The sequence below is a fragment of the Haemaphysalis longicornis genome, unplaced genomic scaffold (assembly GCF_048455015.1).
Source record: "Haemaphysalis longicornis isolate Haplotype H1 unplaced genomic scaffold, Haemaphysalis longicornis Haplotype H1 scaffold_7, whole genome shotgun sequence".
Classification (NCBI taxonomy): domain Eukaryota; kingdom Metazoa; phylum Arthropoda; class Arachnida; order Ixodida; family Ixodidae; genus Haemaphysalis; species Haemaphysalis longicornis.
Window position 1 is genome coordinate 151,700,931 of NW_027526422.1, and position 26,941 is coordinate 151,727,871.

At 47.7% G+C, this 26,941-nt stretch overlaps 1 protein-coding gene across 1 annotated transcript in view; it reads left to right on the top strand.

The window, feature by feature from the left end:
• Window positions 1–26,941, top strand: part of LOC144147137 (fatty acid synthase-like) — a 243,513-nt gene that overhangs the window by 130,839 nt on the left and 85,733 nt on the right. The window contains exon 13 of the mRNA XM_077679209.1: window positions 19,574–19,903. Coding sequence (XP_077535335.1) covers window positions 19,574–19,903 — 330 coding nt within the window. The remainder of the gene's footprint in view (window positions 1–19,573; window positions 19,904–26,941) is intronic.

Genomic DNA, 26,941 nt, shown 5'->3' on the forward strand with positions numbered 1-26,941 from the left:
CGTTAATAAGTTAATAATAAAACTTGCGGATTAATTTGTTAACGCGTGCAGTACAATCAATATCTTATGTTTAGATAGACTTGCAAAGTGACAAGCAGGTTTACAGGGTGTAAACTAAGCGTCTGGGATCTCACAGTGCACACAGATTTTCTGTTACGGCTGCACTGTTGACCATTTGCGTTCCTTTAACAGCTGCCTACAACAGTGAGATGTGTTTGCATCATTGCACTTACGTCGCTTACGAACAATACAGATGGCAAAGGAAGTTGCCCTATTGCAGATGTAGTAAAACGTTCCTTTTTATTTATTGTTACGAAACAGCGCAACGATCGAGTTCCCGGCAACTGGTTTGTGTTGTAAACTGAACCTCGTTTTTGTCTTGGCATTTATTTTCGAGAATTCGTTAAAAAAGGCACAGATAAAATGTTTCTGTGCATTTCGTTTTTTTTCTCGGGGGAAGGGGGGGGGGAGGGGGGTGGTTGAGGGGGCTCTGCCAATATTTCAAACGCAGCGAGAAGAGAACGCATGTAACGCGAAAAGCCAAACGTTGGCTATCAGTATTAGTTGCAACTGAAAGTATCCTAGGCGTCGTGTTCCGCAGCGGTGAAAAAGCAGGGCTTCAACGTACCGACGCCAGTATTTTCAAAACTCTTAACCCCCCTTTTCGCCCGTGCTTGTCCAGGAATTGTGGCTCGCCTTTTTCTAAATCGTATTTAAAATCAGCATTGTGGGAAAAATAAAAATAAAATCCAGCGAGTTGTGGCACACACCCTCCACACATGTGAACAACAACAATCATCATACTGCGCTATTTTTCCTCCTTCTTTAAACTTAGATCCACCTTAAGAGGTTAAGGCTAGACAATATTAGACATTCGGTTATGCTGAGTGAAATACATTTGTGGATAAGGTGATTCATGTCGTGATTTGAAAATGGGATATGTAAAAATGACGCACGAAATGCCACAGGACAGACGCAAACTCACAACTGCTTAATTTTACCCAGAAATCCCCCTGAAATACTCTTGCCCTTCCACGGAAACGCATTTTAAATAATACTTAAAATTAACAACACAGTGAAATTAACAACGACTGTAAAATTCGTCCCCGATAATGTGTGGGCGATCGGGTACTGGTCGTGTGCAGTGTAATTGTTTTTGTTTGCTTCTTCTTTCTAAAAGGACACAGCGCAATTTCACAAAGGTGTGGCAAACGCACGGGTATGCACATGTCCTGTTGCTTCTTACCAGTTTCGTGTAGTAAAGATTAATCCTTTGAATTACCACCACGCCACCTACAAAAAGCACCCTTTGACGTTCCCGTAACTCCAGACGACTGCACGGATCAGTAAGAAAATTGCAATCCGTCGAAGCAATGTTTGTAACACGTTTCACACTGAGACGGCGACGACTATGATTTGTGGAACTAAACTAGCGCATTATCCCGCAACGGCCGCTGAATATTGCGTTTCAAGATAAAATCTGTAAGTAGAGGTAACTATGCCACTGCTTAGAGCCAAACAAGTGCAAATATTCGTTATTTATCGTATGCAGCACGCGCCTTGCGCCGCGCGCAACGTGAACGAGCAGACGACCCGAGAGCGCCATCCACACTAGGAGCGGTTCCCGCCACCGCCAGGGGCCGACTGTGTTCGGTCTCGGGGCGAATAGTAAACGATTGCGGCGCAATTTGCCCCAGACAGGACGACGGCGCGGCCGCTGGTGGCGCTGCCTCGCCGCAGCAGTGCGCCTTCTTTAGGTGTCGGCCGCTCCCTATTCTAGCATGAAAGGTTCTTTTTGCACCTTGACATTGTGATGCTGCTGTATTGGATTGTATCATCAGCCTCCTAACATTAACACGAAAGAGTTACTTCGCAGGATGCTTGACGCGGCCACTCGGGTGGTGTCCAGAAAAATGTATCCGGCCGGCGTGTGAAAAAAGTATCCAGGAAACAGCAACAGCACACTTCCGTTGTGCCGTCACTTCCCATTGCTGTGATGGATTAAATCGCGGCACGTCCGTGGGGAGAAAAAAAAAAACAATAGAAGCCTTTGGCTGGGAGGGGTTTCAAGAAGCGGGAATCAAAACATTTAAAAAGTAAAGACACCGCTATGCATCAGACACCTCGCCCAAACGTTCAGTTGGCCTTAAGGTTCAGCAGGCACTTTAATATTTCCCCGAACCATGCCTTCGGCTTTGTTCATGGTTTGTCTCCAGCGTCTGGCCGCGCAGGTTAGGCTTACCTATGTTCGAAGCGAAGCGGGAGTTTCCCTGTTTTTTCTCTTGATGTGCAGACCGTTTCGCCATGCGGTCACTAGACTAGAATATTTTCTTTTGATCACCAGTGTTCTCGATCTAATTCGATGGTTCCCATAAGAACAACGCCGCGAGAAAAATGCTCTCAGGACAAATGACGCGTCCTTCGATTCGCCTGCTCTCATTTTTGTACGTTTTTCACTGACTGCTTCTCGACGTTTGTGTATTGTTTATGTTCTCTGCCGTACACAAGTTCGCTCTAGCAATCCGCTTTTACTGGACGAACATTGCGTCCATCTTTGCTATATGACATCTGGTGAGTTGCGAAGTGCATGCACCCCAAACACCCTGCAAGTCACCAAGGCAGCCCAACTCGTGGAAGCCGCTGACACCAAGATCTAAAACACGGCTATTGCCTGTAAAAGTGGAGAAGAAGACATCGTTGCCAGCGCCACAACCAACACATCCGCAGCGACCGACATTGCCATCAATCCCATATAGTTCTACAGCAACACCGGCAGCCACCATAATTTCACGTGTAACCTCTGAATGATCCTGAACAATGGATGTTTAACGGAAGGGACTGCGACGAAGGACTCAGGCAAGTGTTCATTTATCTTGAAGACTGTTCGCATTTACTTTGAGGACCAAGAGCGCACCCTTGACGAAATGGGCGTGATTCAAACCCGAGTTCTTGAAAACGTCAACGACTCTTGTACGTAAGGAACTGGCGGAACAATTGCTGCGGACCGGAGGCTGTAATCCAATAAAAGCATTCTCGTATTCGGTGATAAAATAAAGAGGATGTTTCGCCGCACACACACCCTGAAATGAAGACAGAGAGAAAAAATTCCCTCCAGTCCACGCTGTGAATTTGGCTGGAAAGCAACGCTTTAAACGACACCCACAACAATTGCCCATGCGACGTCACTTGAATTCACACACGTGGCTCTACAAAGAGCGAAAGCAGAGATTCTGCCAGCCGTTACCTGGAATTCGCGGGGGCGGCGTCCCGAATGCAGAAGCAGCGTCGGCCACGCCTGGGCTAGAGCGGCGGACGCCGCTGCTGTAGCCCGGCCGTGCGTCGGGAGAAAGAAAACGGAGAGCAGCGTCTTTCGAAGGGTGAGACGGCGGAACCTAGCCATCCTGATGTGCTAGCTTTGGGCTACACCACCGCGCGAAACAAGCGCAGACACCGAAAGAATTGGGCATGTGAGCTTAGGGATTCCCATTTACGTCGATTTAAACTCTCGTTTAGTAAGTTTGTGAATTGCGAGAAAGCTGAGAAACTTTTATGATCGCTATTTATCAGATCCAGTTGCTCCCTTCGCATTTTGCAATACTTGTTGAGACACAACCGAATTGGTATTCAGCAATTTAGAAAAGAGAATCCCATTCGTGGCAAGCAGTGCAAAAGGTAGCGTTTCTCTAGCGGCCAGATGTCTGTGTATGGTCTCTACATATTCTTTTCTCGCCATGCAAATCAATTCTTAACATCTTCCAAGAGGTGCTGTCGAACAAGTTAATCAAGACGTGTGAAGAAAGTGCGCAATGGATGCGAATCACGCCAGAACAGGCCAAAAACAACCGCCGCTAAAAGCAGACGACAAAGCCGTCCCTCCAACGCGCCCGCCGGTGCGAGCATGCAGCTGCGTGTGGGAAACGCTGGGTAATATTGCCCTGTCGCCGCGCCATCTACACTGTGCTCGGAGAGGTCAAACCGCCCTCCTCATCCCCATCCGCGTTCGGAGTTTCTTGTCTCGCACCCCACGAAGGAATCGTTGGCTGGTAGAGGTAGAAAGCTTTGCTTTAAAATCTGCGCTTTCTAATGCGAGGGATATAGGAGGAGCGTTTTGCTTTCCTAATTGGAAACCACCTGAAACGGTAGCCAAATTTTGCGATAGAATCAGCGGTGCCCTCACTCGGCCACCTGCAGCTCCACCTGCCTATTGCTCGGTCCAATGTCGCGGAGCAGCGCACACGGCCCGATAAAGATCGGCCGATGCGGCAACCATTTTGATCCCGGTGGTGGTTGCGCGCGCCGGAACCTTCTGCTTCCCTCGGCGAGGCGGACTTTTTGACCGCCTGAACGCACAAGGATCTCGCTCCGAGCGGTGGATCGACAAATGGTTTTAGCGGCGTAAACGGGCCATCCCGATAGCCTCCGTGGCCGATGTCCGTGACAAAAGCTGTCTTGCAGATGAAGTCTACCCCACAATGATTGGCACCGTGAGTACGGGCAAGTGGACACAAAGCTTTCACCCAAGAAGATTCCACCTCGCGACGAGGAGTACGTCACCGCCTGACGTAACAGCACCACACTTTACAGGAAGCGGCATCTTCCGCGCTCGCAGATGTTGGATTGTCGCTCGGGATGGCAAACAACCTCGTCTTTTATCAGCGAAGTGCTTCCGTCGGTGCCCTGCAGTGCCTTAAAGGGGCCATGCAGATAGAAATGGCAATGCATCTGCTCTTTTTGTTGCAAATGTTCCCAAAAGACGATAGTAGACTGGCGCTCCTGCCACGTAAAGGCATCATCTATGCTTAGGCTCCACTCTGCACTCATCTTGAATCGGGTTCTTTACCAGCTGCCTGTTTTGTCTCCCTCGGAGTCACAGTATGCTCATCTGGAAGCGCTGCACCGACAGGGCGTTGAGATATCCCTAGGAGTTCCCCAGGCGGCGGCAAACAAAAAAGTCCTGGAAGAGTCCCATTTTCCGCCTCTTCGCTTGATGGCGTCTCAGCGGTTGCTCTTGCAGCTTGTCCGGCTGGGAGAGTCCGCAGCCGGAAAGGCCTTGCTCAGGCGTCTCCGCCTAAGGGTAGAATCTCGCATACACGCGGCGCTCAACACTCTCAGCATCCTCTACCCGCAACGGCAGAAGAACCAACATCGCTTGGAGTCACCGTGGTCTTCTGAGAGTTTGGAGTGCCAGCTCACCATCCCGGGCATCCGCTCGAAGAGATATACACCAGTGGCGAAAGCGAGAATGTTAGCACTTGAGCACTTGGACCGGTTGTACAGAGATTGTGTTCATGTGTTTACGGACGGATCTGTCGACAGAGAAGCATATACCAGCGCAGCGGCCTTTGTGATTGCCGGCATACCACGCAAGGCTAGGTGCACCCGTCAATAAACATCACCACCACCACCACCACCACCACCAAAGGCCTCCCTTCTCTTTCCCGCTCACCTCTAATGCTATTTCTCTCCCGTCTCGTTCCTCCTAAGATAACACAGGGGAGGTTTGCCCAAGTCAATTTAAATTTACCGTTTTCCACTGCTTCATGTAGGGTGTCTCGATGCCAGCGCTGCCGTACGGCGGAAACGCGCGTGAATTGAGGCGCCATACTACAACATTTATTGAACCACGTTCCCCTACTCTACTAGCGTTCCAAGCGGAACGTGGATCATATCTAGTGGAACATTTCGTTGCTTTAGCCGTTTGATTTCTTAAATGCCTTTAGGAGGTAGCGCTGGCAACAGCAGGCGATGCTTTTCTGCCATTGATGTAGTTTTTCATTTACTAGCGCAACAACCAAGCATCCGTAATTTTTTCAATAAAGGAAGACTGCAAATATCACATATGTATTGATTTCCAGCCTTATATTTGTGTAATATCTTGTTCTTGTTCAACAAGTATAAACACCGACACTGGACGTAGACATTTATATTTGACTGTGAGTATATAGGACTATTGCGCAGCTTTCGTTTCACTTTGGCCGGGTGGCTGATTCGAGTCACAGACACACAGACAGACAGACCATAATTTATGTGTTTAAGTAGCCCAAGAAAGGCTATCGTCTTTAATATACAACTTCGTTTTATTCGACAGGTTTCGCTTTATTGTAACCCCAGCTCTTGTCCGGCAGTAAACGATGCCTTATTCAGCTAACAATAACTCTTAAAGGGACACTGAAGTGATATGTAAACATTGCGGGATTACTAGCGCAAATTGTAGTCCGGAGTCCCCAGGCCATGTTTCGACCACTCTAGGCGCGTTTACGCGATTTTATTTAGTAGAAAAACTAATTCGAAAACGCTGTCCTCCTCTCTTTACGCTCGCCCATTTTCTGTGGCGTTTTCGTGTGACGTCAGGAGGGGATGAGCTGGCAATTGGCTGCGCCACGGCTGCGCTACTGCACGGCTCCCCGGCCGGCAGAGCCAGTCGGCCCAGCGTTTCGTCCGCCGGCCGCCGGCGGGTCGTCGCAATCAAGGAGGTTAAAAAAAATTGCTTTGTCGCAATTCGTTCGCTTAGTTGAAACGAAGCCAGGACACGTTTGTGAATGGAAGAATGTGCCTTTCTTTACTTGGTTTGTTTGTACACTGTATCTAGCTCCAAGTCAAGGTCGCTTCACACAAGCGCTGCACATGCGACGCTTTGCTGACTGGTACGCCAGAAGGAAAATATAAGGCCTCTTGAAGGCGAGAGAAGAGTCAGCGAAGTCAATATGGGTACTAAGCAAATAAAATCAACTGATATTTTTACCGTACAGCGTAAAACTAGGGCGCGGGAAGCACTTTTTTGGGCTGGGCGAACAAGCACAGCGGTCAGCAGCACGACTACGCATCTGCGAACGCTTTTCCGTCTACGAAATGCAATTGCTAGACGTGAGCTACTGTGGAAACTCGGGCGACGCTTACTGCACGATCGCAGTACAACAAATAGTCACCTAAGCGGCTTAAAATGCCAAAACTAAATAAAAGTGTAAACCGGTTGTACAATATATACCCTATATTAGCAAGACATTCGCGTCCCGCTCCGTGGCCTAGCAGTCTGGGGCGCTAGGAATTCACTGCAAATGTTTTGCGAGTCACGAGTTCGAATCCCCGCGGGTACGTGCTTTTTTTTTTTTTGTAAGTTAACTTTTTTGTTTACCGCCGATGTTTTCTATATTGAGTTCACCTTTTTTGGGGCCGCAACGTTCATGGCTACACGAACTAGTTCACAAAACGCGCGCAGGCTGGCACTGGCGCGCTAGCCAGTTCTCGTTGGCGTGCTGTTGCCATAAGCACCGACTGCTTGCAGGCAGTGGGCACAGGCCAGAATGAACAGACCCTTGGCCTGGTGCGAACACGCTTTTTACGATACAGGCATGAGGGAGGCAAGCTCCAAATATGGGGGAAAAGCGCATGACATTTGGGCGTCTGCGGGTACGCGGAGGGCGTTCATGCACTGCGGTCTCGGCTAGTGAATGCTACGACTACAAGCCGTCCTGGGAGGCTTATCTTGTGCATTTTACAGCCGACAACATGGCAGAAGCGCGGTACGATGATTACTGAGATATTGAGAATGCCCATCCAACAAAGCCATTGGTTATGTTTTACAGAACCGAAACCGAAACCGAAACTTGTGTGATTGCTAACCTTGGGCATCGTCCAATCACGGCGCCCCTCCTCTCAACGTCACAGCCTTAGTTGGTGCGGCCGCCGCAAACCGCGCATGGTAGTTTTTCTTCTTTCGCGCTTTGTAAAATAATTACCGATTTGTCAACCGGATAAACGATGAAAAGTGTGCTAATTTGAGCCAGTCTACGCAGTGCAAGCAAAAACGGGAGCTTGACAAATTCACTTCAGTGTCCCTTTAAGTTAAAATTTCGATTCTCCCGCCAAAGCGTGTGTTTTAAACGCATGCGATGACGTAACTAGGACAGGTGTTCAAGCGAACAATAGCGCGTTGTTTAGTCCGCAGCAGACCTTGGAACGCCTTGCTTGCCCTCAGTCCTACTAAATGGCGCCACCATACTAGAGATGACTGCTGTCCGCCCTTGCTTTGTTTATGACCGTATTTGCACTTGGTCTGTTTTAGATGCGACTGCATCTCATTCACTCGCCTTGTCCGTGCATCCGGCGTGGTCGGCGTCCGCCCCTCCCCCATTCTCCTCGCCGCGCCAGCTGCGCTCTCCACCGCTCACCCCCTCTCCTCTCCGATAGCGAACACTCTCTCGCGAGGGGCATTGGATTAGATTCGATTGGATTGGCTTGGATTAGCTTGGCTTGGCTTGGATTGGATTGTATTTGGATTGGATTAAAGTGGATTGTGTTGGATTGTGTTGCGTCATATCCGCGGCAGACGCACTGGCGCCGGCGCGTCCCCTCACCGTTATGCGCGCTATAAAACTCGGTGCCTGCGCCGCTCCGCTCCATCGTTCCAGCGCCGTTCCTCCGCTGTCCAACGCTGCAACGTGAACCCCCTATGCGTCGCATCTACACAGGGGTTCCCGCGAGGGGAGGTGGGAGTTTTTTTCGTTACGGTAGGCACTTATCGTTTCCTGAAACACGGAGTATGCTCGACAAATAGGGTCACGTAGGACAATGGTACTTACGCCTATCGGCCAGTGTCGTGCGAGACAACCACAAAGCACCAGATTGCCGTGCAGGTATTACAAGCATAGTGCATGCAGTACCAACAACAGTACCCACTCGTGCTTCTATGTTAACTGGTACTTTCGTAACTTCCATTGTTTACCTTACCACTTTTACTGCTATAAACTGAACATGCATTAAATGTGAGCGCAAATAGCTTGTTCTTTCAGCTTATAAGCCCTGCCTAACGTGCGTTCGCTTTTGCCGGCGTAATTTAATCGCACGGCTGCGCATATGACTTCAGATGTTCTAATGCGGGAAATGAGCTGGTGGGTCGCATGGCCACTCCCTTCATTCGTAATTATATAGCTTATGTGAGCGAAGTTTGTTTGAGCATGATTGTATATAACGAGGCAATCTTTCGAATGAACCAAACTTGTGTTTTGTCTGCATGACCGATTTAAACTTTCGCTCGCTCCGCATCTGCTAGGTCGAGAAAAGGCGCAGGCGTATTTGAACTCCGACTGTGAATGCAGTGGGAGCGGTGGCGATTCTTGCCTCGCGACGGCGCACTCGCAGACGACGGGGACCGTTCCCCTCTCAAACTGCCAAGGATCGCGCAATGTGAGCAAACTGGCAACCTTTTAAACAGCAAGAGGAGCTTCATGCTGCGTTACGCGTTGTTTGATTGATTTGATTTGATTGATTGTGTTTTTATTCTTGGGCGAAAAAACAACAAACAAATCACTTTCGCGCAAAGGGAGCCGGAAAAAAATCCGTAAAAACAGCTTGGCTAGCCCCAGACAACCGGTGCAGACAGGCGGCAAGCGGCATTGGCCAATATCAACAAAAATCAACACAAACAAGCTCGGGTGCTTCACGGCCATCTGGTCGCATACGGTTCTGCGTGAACGTGTTGTAAGCTGCGGCAGGCGACTCCGGCAGCTCCGATCCCGTGTCGGGAAGCCCACACGGGCGCACGTTCACCGACCACTCATACGACCTGCTTAGTCTGTGTACTGCAAGCGGGGCTGGTGGGATCTCCGGTCGTATCGCATCCGCGTTCCGCAACCAATACTAGTACGCGCCCCGTGCTCGAACCCTGAGATCGAGCGCTTCTCGCGGGCTGAATATCAACGTAGAGCCGATCCGGCTCGTCCGCTGTCCATAACGCCACGCCATGCAAAGCTTGGTTTCATTCTTTCCTCGGGAGGCGGCGGCGGCCAATGCATGCATGCATCCGCAATTTCTGCTTGCCTACGGCGAGCTTCGGCCACCAGCTCGTTTAGATCCCTAGAACTGCAGTTCCTCAAGCAAAGTTTGGGTGGCATTGCCTGTCGACGCGGTCGACCTGTTGTGATCTCGGGGTCGTGGGTAGGCGTACTCGTAAAGTTCCTGCATCGCACGGATGTAGTCAACCAGCGATTCATTTGGGGCCTGGTTGCGCGTTTCCCAGTGTCGCTGCATCTGCGGATGGTGGTGGAACAGCGGAAATATTTCCTAACACCCTTCGAAAGTCGTCCATCGTGCGCGCCATGTGGCCTATCATCCGATACCACAAAGAGGATTGGTCGACCAAGGCTACGGGAGAAACTTTAAGCAGTGCCTCGCCCTTACTGATGTGGTCGCCTGCTGATAACGGGTAAGAGCACGCAACAAAACTTCAGCGCTCACCTGACCTCCGTAACCGCTGTACTACCGCATCGGCAGCTGCACCATGGGGGCGGGTGAGCGCGCAGCCCGCAACAGCTGCTGCGTGGCGCTTTCGATAGCGCTCGCAGCGGTAGCCGCATCCACAGGCTTCCCTTCGTTCACGGGCGTCTGCGTGCCAACTGGCAAGGGAGGGGCGATGTTTGAGGCCGTACCATTTGCGCAGGCCCAACGCATGGGGCTGAACGCGTGGCAGCGCGCGGCGTCAACTGACAAAGGACGTTTGTTGACTCGAGAATCTTCCACGGTTGTCGTTGTTGTGCAAGCCGCATCCACGGTTGCGTATTTCCATAGAGAAGAAAACCCGAGTTACACCTCCGTCGGGGGAGCATGCTGTTGATGCCGAGCATTGCGTCGTCTCCCGGGCCTGACCACAAAGGTTCGCCAGCAGCATCATATCTGCGAACTCGTAGACATGCGTCATGGTCTTGGTTTGAGGTACAGAGCATCGTATTTAGCTCAAGACGAGTCTGATGGTCGGGCGACACAAACAAGGAAAACAGGGTTCCTCCTAACGTAGCTCGCACTCGAGACCGCCGCAACGCTAGCTCAGATGAACTGCACCACGGGTCGCCCTTCAGCGTAGCGGTGGAGAACAGCCAGGAACACACAAAACAACTCAATGGGCAAGCCCAAAGTTTACTCGCACTCCAGTGTACGCTGGGTGCATCACTCGGTCCCGACAACGCCAACTGGCCAGACCAGGCCAGACCAAAAAACACAGCACAAAAAAAAGGAACGACAAGTGGACAGGACAGCGGTGTCCTGTCTACTATTTGTTCCTTTTTTTGTGCTGCGTTTTTTCTCGCGCTGATTTTCTATCAACCCGAAGAGCATCCATAACTAAAAGAAAGCGGATACTGCCACTTAAGTGCCTGTATTTTGCATGGAACGTACCTGGAGGTTTTATTGCGCTGAAAAATGGGAACATTATTGAACAGTGACAGCGGTTGAAGATCCTGTTCAAGTATTCTTTCATCTTTTGGCCAGAAGGCGGAATCGATGGACAAGCGAGAATATGCGTTACGCGTTACGTTACGCTTTACGCGTTACTAGGGTGGCTAGATACCGCGAACCCGGACGATCTCTCACGACAAACCAGGCCCCTAACTTGCCGCGCACTTAATGGGTCTGTTCGATTTACCGGCGGATGTGGCTGCTTCTGGCAGCCAGCGGGCTGCTTCTGGGCCACAAAGGTGCACCTGGATTAATTAAAAGCTCAATCACCGCGGTGACTACTGGAGTCCCAACAATCGAGGAGCACGAAAGCCCAGCCGCAACAGCAATTTTTTCTACGCTTTCAAGTCACAAAATGTCGGACGAACTAAGAGGCGCTATCGCTGCTTTTTCTTTTTGCTCGGAATGGATGGGCTTCTTTCCGAAGCTTAAAGCGTGCATGACGGCGACACCGACTTTTTTCTGAAGACCTTTGCCATCGCTGGACGTCCATTTTTTTTCCACTTGCGAAGCTGTCACGGTGCATCAGAAGACGTCAATTTTGTAGAAGGGGCATCCCGCACTTGCCGCTTTTTCGTATCTTTTCGCGGGTCATTCCTCGGGTACTTATACGTGTAAACGTACAAGAGGACGTACGCCTCAAACCAAATTTGAAGTTCTCCTTACCTCCTTTCCCACGCCGTTTCTTGTGGGCAGCGGGCATCGTTGGTTCGCGCCCAAAAGGAGCCATTCATTCAAAGGCTTTATTTGCTGCAAACAAGATAGCTCGAATAGACCCTGTTTACTGTAAGAAGACCACACCGTTCTTCGCTACGTGACAATATTAATTCTGCAACAAGCACCTTTAGTATGTCCGATGTCACAATTTCTCACACAGTTGACGTCGGCATAGACTCCTCGATGAAACTAGGCAAAAGAACCCTTTCGTGCTCTCATGTCGTAAAATCTTAAGGATCGCCTCAAACGTTTTTGCATCAACGATGAAAGTGATGTTTATCAATGATGCCTTCTGAAAGAAAGCTTCCGATGGAGCTGTAATAATTGCAGCTGGCCGACATCACCAAATTTGGGTCGAGGTAGTTGTGAAGAAACACGAGCTACAGCCGTTTTTCTAATCGTAGTCGTGTAGTAAAACTTCGTGTGTGGACAGCGGGCATGCATTCGTAGTGGATAAAACCTTCACGGTGAGCTAATTATGCGGAGTAAACCTCACCGTGCGTATTAAAAGAGCCTTCTTATCGGCCAATCGCCCAATGGTCTTTTCAGAAATTTGCGATTTAAACTCAGAGGTGCACAGTATTCACGTGAAAGTTAACTCTATCCCAGGCTCTATTGTGGCGACGACTCCGGACATGACTCGGCTGTTACGGAGCAGCGTATGCAGTTTTGTAAAAAAGTGACATACACTATATCCAAAGCGACGCTATACGGTGGAAAACCGATATAAAAAGGAAGGCATCCCTGGATGTAAAAAACAAAACCACGGACCAAATTAGAAAAAGGAGTGATTTTAGTGTACAGTGTCAATTTTGTGTTCAGTTGCGGTAGTCTCTATTTTACAATAATCGACGGCACGTTAGTCAAAACATTAGTCAAAACTTGTGCCAAAACGTCAGCCAGCATCGTTCTGTATTGGTAACGAAGCTGACCTTTCAAGATAATAAACGAAATATAAAGCACTGAGAAGGTTCTACAAAATGTATAAACGAAATGTTCTATGATAAAGTTATCCCTTCAGCACCGCACTGAGCTGGGAATCAGTTTTAGCGACGCCACCCACCTGCTGTCGATGAAACAGTAGCCAAAGGCCCGACGGCGTTCGCCGCGCAATGCTACAGCTTATAATAACATTTCGGCGGCGACTATAAAAGTGGTTCCGAAGTAGGACTATTTTGACAGGTTTTCGCACTTGCGAAGTGCATTGTCTCACCCTGATAGAGTTCAGTCAATTTTGCAATCGCCACGGTTGCTTGCTACATGAGTGGTGGGGTAGCTTACTTGAGACGAACGTGATAGCAGAAAACATCACTGCTGCGGAGGCCGTCAAATGCTTAATGTCATCGTTAGTGTTTACAAAGCGCATTTGCACGTTGCATTCTGAAACTAAGCATTGATCGTCTGTTATGAATCTCGCACAAACAGGACCTCCCGTGAGAGTTAAGAATACACGAAACGTGGGGAACAGTTGGTGAGAAATCACTTTTATCCTGTTTCTCTAGTCGTAACGCAATATCAGATGGCCGCGGCCCCAGTATGATATTCGACTGTTTTCCTAACGGTAGTCGTATAGGGAAGTGGCAAGAAGCGATGAAGACAAATGTGCAGCATACCTACCACACTAACGATGTACCGGCCGGCGTGACCAAGAAAGCAAATTTCTCCGTAGAAACGCTTCCGGCGTTTCGTCGAAGAAAGGGTGTAAAATAGTTTTTTTCCGTTTCAGTTTTATTGATCTCGTATTTACAGAAATATTCAATCCAGTGGTTGAACCCATAGCTGATTGGCTAGTACCGGGTCCAATGCAAAATACGCTATATTTGACAGCGACAGCGACAGCAATACATGTTGGTTGAAAATTAGAGGGTAAGTGAAGCTTTCATGACGTGTAATAACACAACATAACATAACATATCATGTGACAAACCATATCACGACCTAAAATAACACAGCCATAATATTCATAGCATTCAAACGAGCAAACGCAATGATCACGATGTACACACTTTGCACAGAGTGTTTTAAAGCCACACATTGTTCCTTTTATTCTTCACGTTATTAGGTATGTAATTCCACAAATAGGCACCATTAAACTGAAGTTATCTTGATCCATACGTATTACGGGAAACCAGCAAATTAAATTGGTTATTAGTTGCAGCTCTGCCGTTTGCTTTAGGGCTAATAAATATACTGAATGGCAACGGATTGCTTTGTTATGTACTATGGTATGAATCGTTTGCGTAATTTCTTGCTTTTGCACCAAAGTGACGGGTAGTATTCGTGTGAACGGAAAAGAGGTCTGGTCGGTTCTGTACAATTTGAAAAGTTGATAATTCTTAAAGCGCGCTTCTGCAGCATAGTAACCGGTTCCAGATAAGTCGTGTTACTCGTGTACGTGCTGCCCAGGACTCCAGGCAATAACTGATGTGGCTATCAACGAAAGCAAAGTATAATAACCGTAGTACGCCCAGCTGAAAACATTCGCGCGCTTGTAGTAAGATATGACATCCATAGGTCTGCTTGGTACAGACGTGTTGAATCTGCGACTTCCAGTGCATACCTGATTCGAGGATGATACCCAGATACTTGTGGGAAGAGACGTGCTGAAGTTGTTTGTTGTTCAAAGAAATAGATAACCAGTTGAAATCTAATTGCTTTCTCCTTGAGTGGAAAGTGGTGTATTTGGGTTTTATCAAGGTTAAGGGAGCGATAAATATTGCTGAATCATGCCACTACACTTCCGAGATCAAGATTTATTTTAGGTTGAATTTCGTCGACCATCGCGCCAGTGGATATAAGAGCCGTGTCATCAGCGTACATTAATACCCTTGAATGTTTCAAAATTGATGAAAAATCGTTTATGCACAAGGAGAATAGAATCGGCCCCAAGACTGAGCCCTGGGGTACCCCGTTTAACACTGTTTGCGGGTCAGATATGAAGTCCTTAATTGTCACGCATTGACTTACACATGTTAAATAACTGGTTACAAATTCATGCCTCTTACCCCTAAAGCCATAGTTGTAGAGTTTACTCAATAATTTGGTGTGATTAACTGTATTGAAGGCCTTTTTCACGTCTAAATATAGTACTGCGGCTATATTTTTGTTGTGAAGCACAGTGTTGAGAGTTTGGCTTAAAACGAGTAGTGATGTAGATGTAGATCGTTGCAGAGTAAATCCATACTGACTGGACCTGTTGTACTTCAATATATACTTTCTGATATGGCCGCTGAAAATTTTCTGGAATATGTTATTTATAGCACTTAAAACAGAAATGGGTCTATGACTGCTAGGTTCTAGTTTGTCGCCTTACTTCAAAATAGGAACTACTTTTGCGATTTTAAGTTGAGGAGGGCAGATTCCCGTTTCTATCCAGTAGTTGAATAGTTGCTGGAGATAAGGAGAGAAAATATCGTTTTAAGCTTTTAATAACGTGACCGCAATTCTGTCTATCCCGGGGGATTTTCTTGCATGAAGCGTCATAACTACAGCTATGCAATTCAATATCATTTACTACGTAACTGTTTGGAATGGCTTGCAGTGGTGGCATTGATAATTTAATAGTGTGTATTTGTTTGGCAAGCTCTGGGCCCACGTTTGTAAAATAGTCATAAAAGAGTTTACTGTATTCTGGTCTACTAGATCAGGCTGTATTTGTGGCTTTGATTTCAGGTCAACGGCGTCGTTCACAATGCACCAAATTGTTTTTTGAAATACATAAGCTTGTACATTGAGAGATGAATTGTATTCGCACTTCCTTTTTCTCATCATAACAACCGAGGCGTTTCTTTGGTGCTTGTGTAAGTTTTGGTAGCATGTATTAAGTTATTCTGATTCCGTTTGTTGTACCAGTAATCTTTTTTCTGAAGCGTTGTTAAAATAGATGTCATCCATGGGCATATAGGTGTAGAATACATCGAAGTAATCATCATTTTAGTGCTGAAGGTAAGAATATTAGTTAGAGAACCAGTGAAATTTTGGCATTCTGTATCAATGTTAGCATCATAGGTAAGAATAAAATCTGTTTGTTCTAACAAGCAGCGAAAAAGACAGTAATCAACCTTAGTGTTCGGCAGAGTACCAAATGACTGCATTTTCTGACAACTGGCTCCGGAGGGCAATACAAGTAGACAAATGATCACTGATGGAGTCCAAGATAACCCCAGCACGAAAATGTTATCATCATTATAAAGAGCCTTGTGAATTAACGTACCAGCCGTCGGAGTAATCCGAGTAGGCTCAGTTAAATAGTTTCGTAAATTGAAGTACTCCAAAAGTAAAGACTAATTAATGGGAGTTTCACATGTCAGGTCAATATTAATGCCACCAACAATTACAATGCGACATTTCTGTCCACGGGTTGATAATAGAAGGTATGCTTCAAGTTTTTTCGCAAAGGTTGCAACTTCCGAGTTAGGAATCCAGTATACTACTCCTTCGGTAGTACCACAGGTGAGTTTAATGAACTGTGCCTCAAGGTCACTTGCACTAACACAGGCAGTAGACAGAACACACAAGTCAATGCCGTTTCTTAGAAAAATAGCCATGCCTCTTCCCAGTGCGGTTGTGTGGCGTGGAAGTGACAGCCTTTTGCACCCAACAATATGAGAGCTTTCATTGTTTTTTAACCAAGTCACGCCGAGAGCCATTACACTACAAGCCAGTTTTAAGTCATAATGTGAGAGCGACCAAAATACTTAAATTTTTCCGAAGGCTGCGTACATTACAATGCAGTGCTGAAAGTGAATCTTGGCCTTTTAATGATTCATTCAACTGACATATCGTGTAAACCATATCTTATGGCGAGGGACGTAAGTAGATATTCTAGGGAGCATAGACGACGCTTGCCAAGTCCTGCTCACTTTGCACACGCAAGACGCGGGAATTATCCGTCTTTTGCATTAAGATCTTCCCGTTGTCCACCTAGATGAACTTCCACCCTTTTCCTCCGCGAATTGCACGCGCCTTACGAAGTAGGACCTTTGTTTTCACGCAAAGATGCTCATTAAGGTATATAGGGTTGTTTGTTTCTAATCCAAGCATGTTTGAGTTCAGTTTTGCCTACCTAGATGACGCAAGCAGCTTGTCGCGCGCCAACCTTTGAGTAGAACTTCCCAGCGACATTTGGCATATTGTCACGAAGCCAAAGACGACGTAGTTGTCTTCAAGGAAAACAAGTTTATTGGAACGAACTCGTACTCCCCTAACAACTCAAAGACTACAGGCGAGGAAGCAGCAGTCAACAAAGTGACGTGCGCAGGCGAGCGTCGGCCAGTCCAATGCCGCAGCGTCTGCTCTGCGGGCATTTACCTCTCGACGCGAGGGTTTCTCGAACAGTCGAATTGCATCTAGAACACTGTATTCTAGGCTGGTGACGTTAGTTCCAAACACTCTCCCTATCGAAAGAGATAACGCGTGCGGCATAAAGAATGAAACAAGCGCGTCACTTGGCCCATGGATAACACAGATAACATAGCCCGGAGCAGGCGGTCGGCAGAAACATAACATAAACAAACAAACAAACAAGCAAACCCAAAACATGGTCCTTGGCAATATTTTTGCCTTTAGATGGCACCCTGGGTATGACGTCAATGTCTCCGCCAGACACCGTCGTGTCGAAACAGGTAGCAATGGCCTGCTCTCTTTCGCAGAGGTCCTCCTTTTCAACAAATGGAAGTCCCTTTATCTGTAAGTTGGTACTTCTGCTGTATTGGTTCAATTTCTTTGCCTCTCTCCTTGCTGCCTTTACCCGGAGACTGAGGTGCTCATTCTCTCTCTGGAAACGAGTGTTTTGGTTTTCCAATTCGGCTATTTTGTTGCGGAAACCCTCCACATCCATCATTAATTCTTCTAAGACTTCGTTTATGTGTGTCGCAGACCGACGTACATCGGCAACCTCTGTGAGAATTTCAGCTTTGTGCTGCAACCTTGTTTGCTTCCATTTTAAAACGTTAACAACCAGTTAACGTTAACGTTAATCATCAACGTTAACAACCAGTTCAGTTAGCACCTTGACAATTTTTTTTTATGCTGCTGGGGTGCTTGTCCCTGAGGAAGTTAGCGACATCACTCAAACTTCCGGGATTTCTCTCCACCATTTTCACTGAAGGCTTTACAACTGGACAGAAAAACCATTACGCTTCGCTAGAATACACTTGGGGCAGTGACAGCAATGGCATAGCGTGAATATGCTCTTTAGCAGTAGAACGCTACACCAACCTGTGATGTGCAAAAGGCACGTTGAAGCTCAGCGTATGTACACCGTCGCTGCCGCAAATCAAGTGTCCGCCGTTCCGTTCTCAGAAACGCCCACATAAAGCGAGCAATAACGGCTCTTCAGTCTGCAGGCAGATCGACCATATGCCAGCTATTGCAGCTCTGTGAAGTGGCGGGAATTCGGAGCAGGGTATGCCGTCCGTCAACGCAGCGAAGCAGCTACTCGGGTCTCCCGCGAAACTTCTCAGCTGTACCTGTAGATCACGACACACCCGTAGACGGCTCACCGCGGAAGCGCGGTAAGAAGCCTCATTAACTGTTGCCGGGGGATGTCGGGGGCGAGCAGCAGCGGCGGCTCCCTTCTTGTCGGTAGAAGGTTACAATGAAGGGATGAACAGAGCAGGAAACCGGCTTGCGGCGAAGGTCGGGGACCAGCGGCTGGCCCGTCCCGCGGAAACCGAGCCGCGCGGGCGATGTTTGCTGTGCCGAGGCGTGGAATGCCGGTTGTGGTCTCACTGCCACACCCGCCGGCACAGCGGTGCCGGTAACCCCTCTTACAGGAAAGCCTGTTTCGGAAAGCCTCTCCAGAGTTTGGCGTAGCCGCCGGTCCGAAGAATCCGAAGCGGTTTGTGAAGCACTCGGTTGTCCTAGGCACTCAGTTTTTGGTGTGCAGTTGTTCAGAACCTGTTCGTAAAAACCCGTACCCACTTTTAAGACCAGAATTATAAGAAGTGCAGAAATACCTATCGAAATCGAAAGAGCCCGCACACGAGGAGAGTGTACTCCATGGCACCACAGTGGCTTAGGGAGCCAAAGGGTGTAAGATTTTTAAAGGGATCTTGGACAGGCGGCATACATATTGCAAATTTTTAGGGAATTCTCCAAGGTTCGTAAATTGAGGAGGACTCAATCTAGCAGGGCTGTGAGGTTATGTTTTCAGGTGGTTTTTATGCTGAGGCATATACGTAATCACGCACTATTGCGTTTTAACCATTTTAAAAGTGAATCAGCTGTGCGAGAGGGTATGGAATATATGTGATTGCGTAGTTAACGTGGAGGTAATGGCATTATTGAAAGAGAACAGCGCGCTTGAATTCTTTACCGACGTTCTGGCGCGTGGAAAGTAGCCTTTTGTGGAACACCGAGCTTGTTGTAAGACCAATATTTCCGCCACAAAATCACAAAAATACGATCGCCTAACCTCTGCTTGCGTATGTATGATCTATGGATTTAATTGCACACTCAAAAACCTAATGTAGCATTGAACATTATCTATTTGCAAAATTAAGCCTAGCACGAAGATTGTGGAGAAAAGGAGAGGAGGACTTTTCCCGCACTATGCTGACTGCGTAGGAGTTAAACTTTGTAAATGTTGCTAGAGAAAATAAGTTCCGCGTTCTTGAACACATTGCAGACCGGCTATCCACGACAAACTGTGACCTTGGCTTCGAGTTCTCGGGGCGTGACTTCCTGGGACGCCGTGTCATGGGTATAGCACTATCTCAGGGCATTGCGACGGCGGTAACCGTCGACCCCTTGTTAATGTGGAATGTGCCTGACGAATGGAGCTTAGAGGAAGCGTCCACTGTACCTGCTGCCTACACGACGGCCTACTGCGCACTACATATTCGAGGGAGACTGCAGCCGGGAGAATCCGTGCTCATTCACTCTGGCAGTGGAGCCGTTGGGCAAGCATCCATCCGAGTCGCCCTCAGCATGGGATGCACCGTCTTCACTACTGTAGGTTAGTAACGCAGTTTCTCACTTTGTAATGCCATTTAGCCTGAGCTGTGTGTTCATGTGGGGACATTGCGTCTACACGCAAATTTGCGTCTACACGCAAACCCCTTGGGGTGAAAAAATAATAAGTAATATATATTGTATGTCAGGTACACCTGCCCTAAGTTTCATATTTTACGGCAACCTTGACTCCTTCCTAACGTAGCGGTAAAGAATACCGCAACGGTTTAGCAATGAGTCTGAGAAAAAGGCAGGTCTGAGAAATGGAAAGCTGTTTAACTGCAAACTATGTGACACCACCCGACATGAGTGCGAAACAAGAGACTGCAGAAATGACTTCTTAGCGTGCCCGGCGCAAAGACCCTACCTGCGCTCATTTAGAGTGAATCAAAATTAGGTGTCTGACAGTTTTTCTTGGCGCAGTTGAATATACTTGTACCCCAGTTCCTTGTCTGTATATTTCGCATAATGCTGGTAGTGGTTCTAAGTATCCGCCGAACCCCAGGAGTAAGAGGTGCGCCTTACTGGAAGCTCATGGAATACCTGGCAACTACAAGTTTTTGATTGCGTGTAATTGCTCGCGTTTTTAGAACCGCTCTTTCAGTGTAAGGTGACTTTCACACAATAAAGGAGACACAGCTGCGAAAAGCATCATTTGTGCAACTGGATGCGCTTTCCCCAGAAAGCGCAAATAAATATTCACAGAATAGCCGTTCCCAAGGCAAAGCCACTGCCTGCCTCTTTACTTCGTCTTGTTTAACCGCCTCTCTGCTTCAAAGGTCTTCTCTCGTATCATAGAGCGTGACTTATCAGGTTTACGGTATTCAGCAGAAAGTCCTCGTGGTTATCTCACTTGGTTGCATCTTTCGCCTGAATGCCTCGAGAAATTTTACTTAAGGTTCACATTGAGCTCCTTATCTTTCCGGAATGCAATTCCGCTCAGCCCCTGCTTTTTCCTCTTTCGGACTGATGAGCCCCACCTGATTACAAGGTTCCGCCATGGCGGCACCACTGCACTGATAGGATTGGCGGTTTCGCGTCTGAGCAGCGGAGTCCGCACGCGGCTTAAGTGGAGAAGAATGCAGAAAACTTAAAGGGGCCATGCAGACAATGCACACGTTTGCTTCATTCGAAAGATTGCCTCGCAAAAACAATAGTCACACCACTTTTAACGTAACCTTCGCTCTAATATGCTATATAATTAGGTAAAAAGGGAATGACCATGCGGCTAACTAGCTAATTTCCCGCACTAGAACCTACGACGTCATATGCCCATCTGTGCGATTCGCTGAGGCTGCCAAAGCAAATGCAATTTAGGCAGGACGTGTAAGCTTGCAGGATGAGCTATCTTCACTTAAATGTATTGCATATTCAACTTGTAGCCGTATTACTGGTAAACAATGGAAGCTACGAAAGTAAGCGTAAACATAGGAATATTATTGCTCGCAACTGCTGGTACTGCGCACACTACACTTGTTATAGCTGCACAGCAGCCCGGCGCTTTGGACAATAACCGGCATTGTCTTACGTGACCCCCTCGGTCGAGCATACCCCATGTTTTAAGAAGTCGTTACTGCCTACCATAACAAAAACAAGCCCGGTACAAATACGGTCAGAAACCAAGCAAAGGCGGACAGTGGTCCTGCGCAGAATGCTGGCGCCATATGAAAAGACTGACGGGAAACATTGTGGTCCGCCGTCCGCTGCAGACTACAAAGCGCACTAAGGTTCGCTTGAAGACCACCGATTACATCATCGCCGACGTCACAAAACACACCATTTGCCGTGAGAATCAGAATTGATAGTACAATTGAATTATTTCTTAGTGAGTAACACATCGTTTCCTGCAGGACAGTGCGTGGGGGCAGTATCAACCACTACATCTTTCGAATAACACAAATAAATTTTGTGTGCATGCCACTTGAAGATCGCACAGCCTTTCTCATAAAAAAGCAGTGTTTCGACTGCGCCAGGATTGTTGTTAGTTTTTATGGTCATTTTCAACTAAAAACGTTTTTCTGCACTTCGCTAATAATTTATCTCACGAAACCGGTTCACGAACTGGTTCAGGCTTTCGAACCAAAACTGAGCCGGCACGAAATGACAAATATGTATATAATTTGTATATATAATACGTATATATAGTAAGGAAGACATAATTAGATTGATAAGAATGGGGTATAGTGCATTCTGTAGGCATTCTCAAATAATGAATTATCTCTGAGGAGGAATGTGTATAACAGCTGCATCTTACCGGTACTCACCTACGGGGCAGAAAATTGGAGGCTCACTAAAAGGGCTCAACTTAAATTGAGGACGAATGAGCGAACAATGGAACGTAATATGATAGGTGTAACGTTAGGGACAAGTAGAGAGCGGAGTGGGTTCGGGAACAAACACCCTTGTGTCTTTCCACACACATTCAGAGGAATGTGCACGCATTTAGTATGGTTCGCACATCTTCGTCACTTGAAAAAATTACCTTAAGGCAAGGAAGGCTTTCGTCTCGTTGCGTGCATTGTCCTACGGACCCAACAGTTCCTGCAAAGATAGGGGTGTCCGAGATAGCAGGCTATGCTTTTTACCTAATTTTTTCCGCTCGGTCGCCTATAGAGGGCACTCAAGCAGGGCATGGTGCACATCTTCAGTTTAGTGTCCACAAGCACAGTGGGTGTCATTAGTAAATCGAATACCGTGAAGAAATTTCTTGGCGTAGGCCGCGTGAACACGAAGGCGATGTAATAACGTGTCCACCGAACGGCCGAGGTAAGACGCACACGGGTATGCAATGGACGGGTTCACTTTGTATAACAGCGATGAATGATATTTGTCGGTCAACCTGGTTTCCAGAGTAATGTGTGCCACAGTTTTTTCAAAGAATTTTTCACATCACCTTTGGTAAAAGTCACGGTTCTACACGCGGAATATGAATGAGCGGTCGCTGCTAGTTGGTCAGCTCGGGAATTTCCACTTATTCCAAAGTGCCCGGGAATCCACTGAAATGTTATTTTCTGAGTTCTTCCTATTTGAGTTGCCATGACATCACAAATGGGTCTTGCCAAGAGACTGTGATGAGTGCAAGCCGCAATGGAATTTAGGACTTGAAGAGCCGCTTTTGAATTTGTGAACAGTGCCCATGTGGTCGGTGAAGTCATGGTAGCGATAAGTTTGTCTGCAAGGAATATTTCATAATACTCTGCAGCCGCCGATGATGTGGGGTGCGAGAGCTTGCCCCCTTATCGATGTGGAGGCTCGATATTGTGGAAGCTGAGGACGACGAGGAGGTTGTCGACGATCCATCGGTGCGCATATGCACATAATCAGGATAACGTTCGTACATGTAATTGAGCGTCATCTGCCTTGCTGCAACTGTTCACATAGGTAATTTGTGGGCATCCCGGGAATATCAGCATTGGTGTCAATGCAGGGAACAGTCCATAGAGGCAACCCAGTGCTGTGTTGCCATTGAGATACAGGGGCTGGGCCATGACATCACCACAGATGGCGTGATAAACCTTTGACACTGACGGCTATTGAAGGTGGGAAACTAAAGGGTGCGAGTCATGCTGCGTAGTCTAATGCAGATATCGGCGGCGCACCTCCTGCACTCCCAAAGTATTTACAGGTGGCTGTCTTGCTTCCGGGAGAACCATATTTCCCGAAGTTGGCCTCGGCACTCCGAGGCAGAGACGGAGATCTCTGGTTACCTATGTTTGCAGTCGCTGCTCTTGACAATTTGACACACCATAAAGAACAGATATAGAATATGCTAAGGCAATCACGGACAAGTGCAGCGTGCAGTCGAAGCATAGAATCGGATGAACAACCCTATCGGGTGCCTGCACGGTAACGCAAAACGAGGACTACAGGTGATGCCCTTTCCTGCAGATAATATATTGGCACCATTTGAGCGATGTGTCAATGTATATATCCCAAGGAACTTGTGACATTTTTCTCGAGGTATTTTCGGCCCACCCATGGTGAGCCGTAATCCACGCAGCTACTTTAGCGCGAAATCAAGCACGGCTGATTTTGCTGCAGAGACATCCAGTCCTCCCGCTCGTAGGAACTTCTCAATGCTGTCAACGCCGGTTTGGAGGTTAGCTTGAATCGACAAGTAACAAGCGCCGCTGCAAAGACAAATGTCATTAGTGTAGATGGTTACGTGCAGCGTCGGGGAAAGCAACGCTGGCAACTTCGCCATTGCAACATTAAACAACAGCGGAGTTACCATGCTTCCCTGATGAACACCCTGTTCCACTGCATGATGTTGGCTCTGTCCCTAGCTATTGCACGTCTACACTGTTCTGTTCTGCAATAACTTTTCAATCCAACGAAGTATTTTGCCACGAATTCCCATTTCGACCATGCCTTGAAGAATGTGGAAATGACTTGTGGTGTCCAATGCTCTACTAATATTTAATATCCAAAAAGCAGCTATGGGTATGTCTCCTTGAGAGCGCTCTTGTTCCATGGACGTCACCAGGACAAGGACACGGTCAATAGGGCACCGACGTGGTCGGAATCCCGACATACGCGATGGAAAAGCACCAGTTCTAAAACCAACGTAATCTATATAAGATTAGCCTTCCATGTAGCTTCGCTACTCAACTGGCCAAGATGAGAGGCTGGAAAAAGTCGATGGCTGGTGGTGATTTTCCTGTCTTGAGGAGAGGTACAATTTTCGAAAACTTCCAAAACTCGGGGTCTCCTCAGCATTCCACACTTTATTGAATAAATGCAGCAGATAGATGATCGTGCGGCACCAAGATTGCAAAGGAGAGTGTAGGTGACGTTGTAGGTCCAGCGGCGGCGTGGCGCCTACTCGTTCGCAGTGCCTCTTCCAGCTCAGTCAGCGAGAACGCGACGCCAAGCACTGCGTGGCAAGATGTCCTGTACTTCTGGAAGAATGACCTAGCGGAATTGTGAGATGCGATAAACTCATCACAGGCTATTACCTCTGTAGGCCTCGTAATCAATGCATAAAACTATTCCGCAACAGCTGTTTCGGAGAATCCTCTGTATAGCGCTAATCCTTGAAACGGCATTTTTTCTGCCATAGGGGACTGAAGAGCGCGAATCGTATCCCACACATTGCTCGTTGACGTCACCGGACATAAAGTGGCACAGAACGACCTTCACGTCCGTTTTGTCCGGTTCGGGGGGCAATATTAATTACAATAGAGGAACTTTAGAAACGAGGCTAAGTTTTATAATACCCGACGATCAAATAAGCGCACACACGACAAACAGAGACCACTAAAGAATAAATAGGAAGCTAGCGAACAATAAACGAACTAGGGAGAATGCGGCAGAGCGAATGGCAAAGGGTTCAAACTAATAGGGAAACAGACAAAGTCCGGGAATGAAGGGCGACGACAAAGTACGCTAAAGGAACGTCAATATCTGTTCGCAGCTGGAACGGAGTTGCCCTACCTCACATCCCAGAGGCGCTGTCGTTGTGTGCTTCGGCGTTCAAAGATCCAGGTAGTGTGTCGTGGCCGTGGCGGTGCAGCGTGCTCCGAGCCCCCGTTACACAGTCGTGGCGAACACAGCTCTCTGGACACGCCGCTGTCTTTCACCGATGCCTGGCGAGACGATTTCCTGGCGAAGACCACCTGGAGGTTGCAGTCGTGGAGGACCTCTTGGGGCACGGCACGGGTCCGGTCACCCGACCGCCGCGCATCCCAGTCACGTTCCACACTCCGACCGGTTGTTGTTCTCCGGGATCGCTTCCGCCACGAGCCGCTGTCGCTGGCAGCTTTCGATTGGCCGGCTCGTGCGTGTGTGTGTGTGTGCGGGGGGGGGGGGGGGGGAATGGCCTCCCAAGACGCTGCTGGTGATGCTGCTCTCATGTTTTGAAACATACCCGCGGAGTGTGTCTGGTTTGTCGTCGTCGTCTTGGTTTTCAATTCATGGCAGTTTTCCTATAGACTGGAGTTTCTTGCGCATATACGTTACGTTCTCTGTGCGGTGCGGTAATCTTCTAGCTTTCCTGAGCGGCGTTTTGGCCACTTAGGATTACGTCGAAGTGCGCGCAGCCGCGCATACTCTCCCTTTACACCAGCACTGGCGCAGGAATCCACTTGGTAACCTTTGTCATAGTTGATTTGACCAGTTGTACGAAGGTGCCAATATTGTCAGTGGGATCTTCGGAATTATCGTTATGAAAGCGGAAAGCACCCCAATTTGTAATGCATGCCATCCTTGGCTGCTGCGTCCATGCAAATTCGTTGGTGTTGAATTAAGACAGGGAGATGATCACTTCCGTGAGTATCAGACGCCTCCGATGCAATGGCTGAAGAGTACAACGTCAAATCTAGCACACTACTGTAACCTACTAATCTAAGATACGTTGGTGTGCCGTCATTCAAAACACTTAAGTTGTTACGCTCAATAATTTCCTCCAGTAATCGGCCCCGACTGCATATCCGCTGGTATCCCCATGATGGACTATCGGCGTTGAAATCACCGCATAACACAAATGGAGCTGACAGGTATCTAACTAAAGTACTAAGCACAGATGAACTCACAGGGGTTTGTGGCTCGTATGTATACACACTAACGACTATGAAAATGAAGGATACACACCGCAATTTCACTGCAAGGTTCTCCGGTGATGAAGAGGTCGATGAGAACACAAGGGATGAGGGTGTCTTTGTGCACACAAAGCATAACATGGCTGAGTTCATTTGGTCTCTCAGCACGATACTGCACATAGTTAGCCAAGTAAAATTAGTCAGTAACCCGTGTTTCACACAAAGATAAAACACGAAAGTTATAATGATGCGCAGACTGACGAAATTGACGAAATGCACTTGTGTTGTTAGAAACTCCATCAGTATTCCCCTGAAAAATAGCTGTCCGTTCAGAAAACTATCATTTTTGAGACAGAAATTGAGAATATGACCAAAAAAGGCAAAACTTGAAGCCTATCGCACTCTGATCAGACCAGTCCTCGAATATGCCTCTATTGTATGGGACCCTTTCTATGCCAATGATTTTGCCCGGGTTGAGAGTACACAACGATTGGCGGCAGGAT